At 41.1% G+C, this 11,019-nt stretch overlaps 1 protein-coding gene across 1 annotated transcript in view; it reads left to right on the forward strand.

The window, feature by feature from the left end:
• LOC139685857 (WSCD family member AAEL009094-like) overlaps positions 1–10,669 on the forward strand; it is a 109,359-nt gene extending 98,690 nt beyond the window's left edge. The window contains exon 7 of the mRNA XM_071582970.1: positions 8,908–10,669. Within this exon, the coding sequence (XP_071439071.1) occupies positions 8,908–9,139 (232 nt within the window). The 3' untranslated portion in view covers positions 9,140–10,669. The remainder of the gene's footprint in view (positions 1–8,907) is intronic.
• Positions 10,670–11,019: the final 350 nt, after the last annotated feature.

Below are 11,019 nucleotides of genomic sequence, written 5' to 3' on the forward strand. Positions count from 1 at the left end.
TAAAAATTGCCAATTTCACCATTGCATACATCTCTCAATACTCAATAATAACATTGAACTTGTAAAGTTGGAAATTCCTGTATCAAATTGGAGCGAAACTGGTATTAACGCAAATAAGCAAAGTCCTCGGCCATCCGTTTTCAGTCACAGCGCCCAAAAGCTGAAAGCACAAATTTCTTAGGACTAATTAAAATCTCTAGTTTTTTTATTTATGATATTTTACCGTAATCTCCTGTTTATCTTGGCCCATGGCAACCTCTACATTTCGTACCTTTTAGTGAAGTCCCAGCTTCGTGGAATCCTGAATGACAGAGCAAAGGGTTTTTGTTCTTTTCTCGAATTTCTGGACCTCTCTTTCATACACAAATTACACACGTACACACACACACACACACACACACACACACACATATATATATATATATATATATATATATATATATATATATATATATATACACACACACACACACACACATACATACATACAGTATCGGCGTACGGAATCCCGGAGAAGCATTTGGAAGACGACTCGGCATCGAGGGCAATACGATCTATCTCTATTTGGAAGAATGCCATGATGTCATGAGGAAATCCCTAGTCATAGCTCTTCGATGTCTTTTTCGGTTTCTTATTCATTCCATCTTCATTTAGGGTATCTCAAATGTCTATTCCACCTTCCTGCCCTCCTCTTCTGATTCATAATTTTCTATGCCTCTCATTACAGTCTTGAACATTCTTCCTTATTCTTATCAAACCCTAAGTGAACTTTTTTGCGTTGCTCTTTGAACCACTTATATTCTCCATCCATGTCTCAAATCACTTCTCGAAATTCCCTGCTCCAAGCTAGTCCCCTCCCTCAATACCACCATATCTCTGAGCACTACGTCGACAACCTCTGCGTCCAAGCCCTTAAATATTTTTTTGCATCCACATTTTGAATGACAGTCACCAATTCTCTTTGCTAATGCAAGTCACAATATGATACGTACAGGGTTTGTCCGGAAAATAAGTGTACTGATTTTTTCCCGCCGCTCCAGGCGCGCCCAGCACCGCTCTGACGGGCTGCGATTGGAGGGGGGTATGTTGGCAAGCGACGCTGAAAAAGGCAGTCGGCTCTGAGCTGTGGTGTAGTGAGGAGCTCTGTTAACGCGAACCTCCACGCTCGACCCACGTCACGGAACGCGATGCCGAAGTTTTTGGAGCAGCGTTATTCCATCAAATTTGCGGTCAAGCTTGGGAAATCGTCTACCGAAACTGTCGGTATGATTAACCAGGCTTACGGGGAGTCAGCCATGTCCAGAAACATGATCTTTCGGTGGCACAAGATGTTCGTGGAGGGCAGAGAAGAGGTCGACGACGAACACGGCCTGGACGCCCATCAACGACACTCACCGACGAAAATGTGCGAAAAGTTCGCGATGTACTGAACTCTGATCGTCGTCTTAGTGTTCGGATGATAGCAGAGCAGTGTAATGTGCCAAAAACAATAGTGCACGAGATTAAAAACATCTGGCGAGCGATCAAAAACATCTGGCGGCTGCATCACGACAATGCGCCGTCTCACACCGCGCTTGTCGTGTCGGACTTCTTTGCCAAGCACGGCGTGGCAACGCTGCCGCACCCGCCCTACAGCCCGGACTTGGCACCACCGGACTTCTTTCTGTTCCCGAAGATAAAGAGGAGTTTGAAAGGAACGCGATACGGGACTTTGGACGCCGTCAAAGAGGCCGTACGACGTGTCTTCGAGAGGTTCCCGATGATGCCTTCGCGGGAGCGTTCCAGGAATGGGAACGCCGCTGGAACAAGTGTATCGACTCACAAGGGTCCTATTATGAGGAATATTAGCTTAAGATATGTAAAAGTGTAATAAATTTTTTTTTCCTGAGCTCAGTACACTTATTTTCCGGACGAACCCTGTATATAAAGACATTCTTTGAATGAACACAAAATAGTAAATGAAAGCATACAAGTACGCTAAGGTGACCCTGAGAAATTGCTTCGAGAGCACAGGAGAAGGACACTACATTGTCAACGAAGGATTTAATGTACACAATTTCATTTATGTCTGCTGGGTCACGTGAGCTGAGTACACTTGCTCTGAGTGAGTCCTTGCTCTTGCGGCCGGCTGGGTGCTGAAGTGATTTACACTGACACGAGACTTACAACAGGCATTTAGTTTAATTGGACGTAAAACCTTCTCTTAGATTACATGATTTTACGGGGGATGGACTCATGTGGAACAGAAGTGAGGTTCGATATTTTAATGCTCGCTTTAAGGTTAGAATTCACGTTTCCCAGAGAGATTTTCGGTTTTATCCATGAATGATACCACTCAGTGAGTGGGGATAGTTATTTTCATTTATTCTACATGGGAACCTCCAAGCCACCGCAAGGGTGTGTGGCACGAGGCCATTCAAGCCCTGACATGTGACATAAAAAATTAAGTTTTGCTTGATTGTTAATTACCAATAAATCTGTAAAATATTTCAAACCATACAGATTATGTTAACTAAATATACATGCACTGCAGTATCTACGAGTTATATTTAACTATATATATATACTCTCTCTACACTACAACTTTGCGTCTGGAAGATATCGAAAATCGTGGGGTGTTTCGGGATTGGTGGTGTCATTTAACGCATGCCCATTAAAGACGTCCACGGACCACCTACAAAAGACCAGCATTTATTTTTTTTTTGTCTTTTTCGTAGTGAAAACAGATTTTTTGCAGCATATTCTTTGGTCTATAAAAATCTTTTTGTATTTTTTTACGATTTTTGATAAATAGGACTTGACATAGGGGATCACTGTCGATTTTTCATTCGATTCAGCTTCGAAGCAATATATTTCCATCGAAAAAGGACGTAGCATGTGCAATTGACTGCCCCGAGGACTCTCGTAAACTAACACTCGACGTGGGGGAAGAGATTCGAAATAACCGGGGTGACGTCATTCTTGGACTTTGGGCCTCTGTAGCCAAAGGCAATGCATAATATATTCCCATGCTATGGTGAGGTCATGAGCGAACTTTACCTTGATCCTATAATAAAGACTGGTGCAATCAAGTTGGAATTGCCGCTGGAGTGATCATTTAGGGAATTGGTCGAATGCTTAGGTCACTGCCGCACGTAGGCGTCTACAAGGAGGGGCGCTATGTGGGTCACACTTTTGCACTTCGCAGATAATTGAAGTAATAAATAATATAAATAATTTGATTTTCGACAGAGTGTAAATGCGTTGAAATGCGGAATGGCAGTGTGTTCGCGTTTTGCATAAGGGCTGCGACATATATTTTAATAGTCTGCTCTTATGCTCCCTGTAAATAATAACGTCGTGCAAAGCATATATTTACTTTGGTGCGATTAGATAAGGTAAACTTTTTATTCATGTAAGTATGACGCAGAACGTCCAGAACTCATGATTATAATTCAGTCACAAGATTAGAATATTGAAAGAGTTCTTTAATTTTTGGTAAGGTGCCACAAAATATCACTGTAATTGATATTACTATAAGGTTATACATTTTTATATACCGTTCGTTCTACAAGTTTGGATATGAGTAATCGATTTTTATGGGAATACTATGCGTTCCCTCCAATGAAAGAGAGCAAAATGTTAAAACTTTCCTAAAATTTTGCACCCTCTGAGGGTCGTGAGGGGCCTTCTATAAAAGGTTTAGAACACTTGGTGACACGGTAAAAAGTCCAGAGTGATGTTACCATCCAACGAGCGAAGAACATGCTATTAATATCACGTCGTGAAGTGCGATAAATGTAGTTTGACGTATATTATCAGTGTTTAACAGCATAAAAATATTGGCTAGTATCACGAGAGGCTGTGCATTTATTTTGACATGCATATCTGTCGCATAAGTGGGAGCAGGTACTTATTCAATATCCACCAAAACTTATGTTTCACGTTTCCTTTGGTGGCCTGTTGAAGTTTGGCATTTCTTTCGTAGCTTTATTTTTATTTCCCATTTTGACAATTGATGGCAGATTTTTGGTTGACTCAAAAAACATTGACGTACCATGGCCGAGTTCACTAGCGTGGCATTAACCCGTTTCCTGCATTATGTGTGGTCCTCACGTTGTTTCCTTATTCAGGTTCTACTTCTTTTCAAAGCTACAAAAATGACTATTGTATCTCAAACTCCCTGGACGTTCTCTAAACCCGGGGCACTTGAATAAACTGTGATGCTGCCTCTTCTGTTTTCATAGAGACAGGAGTTTTCATGCTCTAAATACATCAACATTTTATGGCTCTGATTTATTCATGTTGCTCAAATTTGCCCAACATTTTTGTGTGATAAAAATAAGAACACAAGTTCTCTAATTAATGATAAAAGGACGTTAATAAGAAATTATGGACCAAATTCTAAAGGCTCACTACGAGATACCGTTAATTTTTCAGTGACTAACTTGCACGGCCCTAGACTCTGAATTATTGTCACTGCAATCGCACCGCGTCGAGGGAACAATGCATTTTTAATTCAAGAATTTCGGCATTCCTTTTTGTGGGTTTTGTGAAGTGTACATTTGAAATCTTTTTTCTTGACAATTAGACCGACAGCAGGAATTGAGACCCTAATCGGTTAATGCGTTAGCCGATGCTTACATAAACTGTCACGAAATACAAGCATCAGAAAATATGGCTATTTATTCTATTACGTTCACCACTTTGGGTAGCCATAGCCTGAAATATTTCCACAAAAATGCAAGCAACTATTAAATTTTACATTTAAAATATAAATTGATTTCCACAACGATGGACCCCATCATTAGTATTATATTATTTTTTATTCAGGTAATACACCAGTTGAGGTAATATTTTGATGGACTCAAGGGTGTAGAGCGGTTGAAAGACATATTTCTCATGCCTGTTTTAATAAAGGATAGTCTGACATCCGAACCTACCCTCTTTTATTCCACATCCTTCCCTCCTCCCTTCGTTCCATTCCATCATCGTTCCGTTCAACATCCCCATCCTACCCCATCCTCACCTGCCTAACGCTCACTATCATAGTCGTCAACATCCCATTGACAAACAAAATGGTCGGCATCCATATTTTCTGCCTCATTTGGGTTTCTCCAAAGAATCCTCTCTCCTCCCTCACCATGTCTTTAACGTCCTCGTTTGTTTTCTTTCCGTCCATCTCACTTTTCAGCCTTCTCTACACCCACATTCCAAGTCTCCAATGTTTTCCTATTATCTTGATTCAATGCCCATGTTTCCACGCCGTACAAAATCACGCTCCGAATCAAAGTTTTGACGAGCCATATCTTAGCATGCTCAACGTCTATGTATAATCGATTCCTTCTTCCTTGTGAACTCTTATTTACCTAACACCATTCTTCTTCTTATGCCCCTACCGTTTTGGCAACTTTGGTCCGAAACACTTATGAGATAGGTAATTTGTCCCACCTGCACCAGTTTATGAACTCCTATTTTAATATTTAACTTAGCTTCTCACTTTTTCAAAAATTGCATAAACTATGTTTTGTTTACATTTATTCTTATCGCATACCTATTGCAATGATTTTCCAATGCGCTCAGCATTGGTTGCAATCCCTTGGCTGACTGGTTAACTAAAGTTTGATCATCTGCAAACCTAACTTATTTTATGAATTGCCCAACTCCAACTATCAATCCTCCCTACCTCCAATTTGATCTCCTCTTTAATCATTCTCTTCACATTTACGTTTGAAGAACCAGTGATAATGGATACTCTTATCTTACCCTTCTTCCTAACACTTCCCATCCCGAATCACCATCCGCCACGCAACTCTGAGCAGTGTTAGACATGCACATGTTAGGTCGCGGATATGCCACCTATTCCACCAATCTACTCATAATTTTTGCAATGTATTCATATATTCTACTCACTTTACTCTATCAAATGCAATTTGAAAATCTAGAAAACAAATACATCCTGATTATATTCCATTTTTCTCTCTATGAGAGCTCTCAATACTGATATGGCATCACGCATGCCTTGTCTCTTTCGGAACACAAACTTATCATCCTCTAAGTAATCATTTTCCCTGCTCTCCACCCTTTATTGATAGTCCTAAGAACCACTTTAAATGCGTGCGAAATCAAATTTGTTGCTATGTAGTTCTCACATCTGGCTTCCTTTCCCATTTATTTTGGAATAGGAACCAACACTGATTTGATGAAATTACTTCTTCATAAATGCAACGAATTAATCAACAAAAACTCTTTCTCCTGAATTTCCCTAGAATTTTAAGTAGCTCTGCGGGAATGTTTTCCACTCCCACGACTTTAATTCCCTTCAAGCATTACCTATCTCGCCATTAAGCATGCGAGGACCTAGGTTGTCCCCATTTACGTCATATAATCCTTCAATGTCAAATCTAAGCTGAACATGGATACTAAGCAACCCAACTAATGCGGTAGTTCCTCCATTAATTATACTTCCATCTCTCTTGAATCTTCTGTCGTTCAATTGATGATTTTCCTGACTTATCTTTGATTGTTTACACGGGTTTTACCTTCTTACTTCCTGTCAGTGCCTTCCTGTATAGGGCACCAATTTTACCCTTCCTTTGTAAACTTTCTATATCCTCGTACTGCATCTCCAACACGTTCTTCTTTCGTTCTATTTGTTTCCCACTTTTGTTTATGAGGCAACTCTTTAATACTCCCTTCCCCTAACTCTGAGCTCAAATTTTCTATTTACTTTTTTCATCTATCTTATATAGTATGTCATTTCGTCTATAATCCATGATATCCATGTCGTCTTTCCTGTTTTATCTTTTTAAATCTAATATTGCGCTTCATCGTTATTTAATTATGGTCTGAATCCACATTCGCTCCTGGGAACCTTTGCGAATTAACCATACCGTTCGTTCTTAATCTGTGCCTAACGATAATATGGTTTTTGTAAGGTGCCAATCCTATCCATTATTGATTTTTAAGAGCTTTATACCGATATTTCGATCAACAAGGTGACCATCAACGGGAGTGAGAATTTGATAGCGGGGAAGGAAATGGTATCGAAATACTGCCCGTGGTCAAGTGGGAGGAGGTTGGGGAGGTGCAGAGGAACCGGTTTCTTGGGGTGGGTGGAGGCAAGGATAGGAGTGAGGAGGGGAGGGGAAGTGGCAGAGATGCATTTTCTATTGTGCTGTGTTGCCCGTGTACGTTTAAACTCGGAACTAAGCTAAAGAAGGGACTGGTAATGATTCCGGTTCGTTATTTATAATTTTGTCTCTGTGCACGTATGAGATGTACCAGCGCTCGGTGGCGTCGAGTTTGACATCACATTATCACTCTCGTTGGCGGCCATCTAGATGACCGAAATATCGGTATAGAGTTCTTAAAAACCAATACTAACTATAAGATTGACACCTTACAAATTCACAGCTAATAGTCCAGACCTTCTTCATTCCATAACTGACTGTTAAATTTCTGAATCCCAGGGCATTTTTCATGAATACCTACACCTTTTTTGGTGTCTGTATGAAGTATTCTGTATGAATAACCCCTCTCTCTCGTATAACCGTATAGCTTCCCCCTCGCGGCAATTTTTGGCTCCTAATCCATGGTCCTCTACCTTATTAATATCTATTTCTTTCGCCCACCGTCACTTTTCATTCCTTCATCATTATCGAATGTTACCCTCCAGGACACCCACGATTATGTCCGCAGCCGATCGCATATCCTGTCAAATTCCTCCTCCCCATGCCTGTTTGGTGCCATGTGGACCTGGACAATAACCAAGGTCGTTGGTTGAGCTTTCTATGCTACTAATAATATTCTGTCAGTCGCTTACTCTATGTTTATTACGCTTTTACCAACCTTTTTGTTTAATAACATTGACACCCCTTACTGATTCTCTTCTCCTCCGCTGTTTATTGCTGTAACTATCGCTCCAGTAACTCCCACTTTCTTTTTATCTCACCTCACACATCCCTAAATTCCCTTAATTTTCTCTAGCCACCTTTCGCTTAATGTTTTCTAATTTGCTTGTCCTCAGCATTTTCCTTGCATTCCAAGTTACCATTCCAATTAGTTCAATCCTTTTCTGTGTCATCTGTGCTGCTGCTGTCACTATTCAAAACTTTCGTGAGATGACGATCGCGGAAACTTCGTATCTCTCGATGCCGGACACAACACATGACTGAGGAACAGTCGGTGCGCGGACTACCTTTCATCTGGTTCCTACCCTTCGACCTATCTGGCATGGATAACAATGCCAGTAACAAAGATTGTTGTTCCTGCAAGCACAGCTCTAGGGGTCTTCAGAATGAACAAGCCCTTCAACACGTCATAGTTGTGGTACTTGTAGTGGGCATTCAATGATTCAGATCTTCAATGACCAGTTCGTCCATTTTCCCAATGCGTGGGCCATGAGAACGGGATTATGAATAAGAGTTGCGTCTGGGAGATGAGTGAAGGGAGGAAAAACGGATCCTCGTACAGTGGGGACTAGCCGTAATATTTTGTCACAAAGCTCACGCAATAAGAGGTTCACTTGACTGCAGGGACTCTGAAGTGGCTTATGTACTTATGACATCACCCGCTCTTTCCCTCCTTCAATGGAGCGGTCGTCATCGGAACCGTAAGGGCTATCTATAAGGGCGGGAACCGTGCTCTATGAAATGATGAATCTTCATAACGGGCGTGCAAAATCGTCACGCTGTGGATATTCAGGTATTCACCCGGTGGATAACGAATATTTCGTCCCCGTTATTCGAATTTCTCTCCAAGAAACACAGAATAACGCGATTCCAGCAAATCATTAGAGCCAGATACTAGTTTGCAAACTGTTTAGCGGAGGAAAATCACGTGAATTTTTGCGACGGTGGCCGCGCGCAATACGTTGCCCACGATCGAACCCTGGGTCTCATGAAACCCTTTTCTCCTCGCCCGCAGGGACCCTTTCTCGGCTGACCTCCACCGCATCCTCGACGCCGCCATAGCCGACGTCGACCACATGCTGATCAAGCGTGGGTGGGGTCGAGCCCCCACCCACCTCTACAAGTTCTATGGCGGCGGCCAGGGGAACCGCCGGAGGACCCGAGGAGAGTGGCGGCGTAGCAGACACAACGCCACCCGGGCCCTACATCGCGCTTACCAACCCCCCGAGAGCGTCCCGGCGGGTTAGTGAGGGCCGAGGAGGAGAAGCGTGCGCGAGGGAGGCGGATTACCGAAATGTTGGGCGGCGGAGGAAGCCGTCGTTGTTGAAACGCTCAAAAAATAAAATAAACCGATTCGCTTTGCTGAGAGGAAAAAAACATAAAACCGTATATATGTACTTATATTTATATGTATATGACAAAATGTACACAATAATGTGGTTCGAGGATGGAGGCGACAAAGAATGTCAAAGATTGCAGAGAAAAATATACGTTGAGTTGGGCTGGTTCCCAAGAAAATAAAAAGGCCTCGAGATATTCGGAATTGTGATGAAGAAATTAGATGCATCGAGTCGTCTCTAGGACTAGACTAATCCTCCATCGCCCTCTCTGCCCCCCTCCCCCAAAGAACGAGCTGAAACTTGAATCGATCCCCACTTCAGGGACCGATAGGTAAGACTAATGTATTTAGCTTAAAAGTATCCGATTAGCACAGTCGCACAGTATATAGACTCAGACTTAAAATAGAGCAATTAACCGGCGCTAAAATAGCATTATTTCCAATGGATGGGAGTAGAAGGGAAATCTGATAATATGTTAGTTTTCTAAGGCTTTAAAAAGAACCCCAAGCCATAACATACTGCCGTAGTTGAACAAAAGTTTTACAGTTAAATTTTGAAGCCTGGTGAAGTGAGATGAGGTTAAGTGACCACCAAAGACTAATTGTTGAAACTCAGGTTGACATTCCGGCAAGGAGGAATGATGACATGCTCTTAACTTATAACAATGAGGGTGAAATAGCCAATTCAGTGGTTTCAAATGATCTTTGCATTGCAGGAAACATTGAAAATGCCAAGATAAATCTTTCGGGTGCAATTACGAGGAGTCTAATTAGTAGATTAAGCAGCTTATGGAGTATTTAAACTTTGCGTGAAGTCTAAAAATGCTGAAAATCCTGTTTCCAAATGAATAACTTTTCCTGCATTAACCTCTTCAAAATTCACCGGCGAAAACCCATCAAAAATTTTTACTTGGGTGGAAACTATATTAATACCTGGAACGAAAGGAGACACATAAAATGAATGAGAATGTCATCCACGTTGACGAACAATTTTCAATTGGCTGAAGTTCCTCGAATTCCATAACCACTTTTCCTCAAATGTAATGCATAACATATAAGCTTAATGCACAAAGTCAAGATTGCACACTTCATAATAGCAATATTGGAGAACATTGATTATTCGTGTAAGAAACAAATATATGTTAGCAATTACGCTCCAGCTATATGGTGTCAAAGCAGCGCCAATGCGGCATGAAAGTTAAGTTATTACTTGTTATCTCTTTATTGACGACAGATGTTATGAAAAAGAGTTCATATTCGTCTGCATGCGCAAATAATACCGAGCAAGGCGTCTTTGCATTTCCGTCCAGCTCAGCACTTTTTAAATATGAACATGTATTTTTAGAGTAATGTTTATGTACCATCAAGTGTATATAATTCTTATGGAATTTTGTTCATTAATTAATTATACCCCAAATGTTTTACAGTTAATAAAGTGATTGATTCAATTGTGACTTCACTATGTACATTCAAAGACAATAATCTGATTGAACGCAAAATAGCCCCTAATTGTTTTCTTAAATCACCAAACCTTGAAATTCGAGAAACTCTTTTCAACTTGATCTAAAATTGGGTATTTGCTTAGAGTTCTCCAATTGTTTGTCCACGGTGAACATTGCATGAGGACCGATCATCAAGATCAATTCCCTCATTTTTCCGGCAAAAGGCTTCATTTCTTGATTTTCCGGGTGGGTAATATCAGGGAAACAGATTTCTCTGAAATTTGCACTCGGACTGAGCAACCTAAGCATGACTAGAAAGTTTACGTAGTTCAAGGATATTCCATGG

This window comes from Hetaerina americana, unplaced genomic scaffold, assembly GCF_022747635.1.
Source record: "Hetaerina americana unplaced genomic scaffold, ioHetAmer1.1.p SCAF_12, whole genome shotgun sequence".
NCBI classification, from domain to species: domain Eukaryota; kingdom Metazoa; phylum Arthropoda; class Insecta; order Odonata; family Calopterygidae; genus Hetaerina; species Hetaerina americana.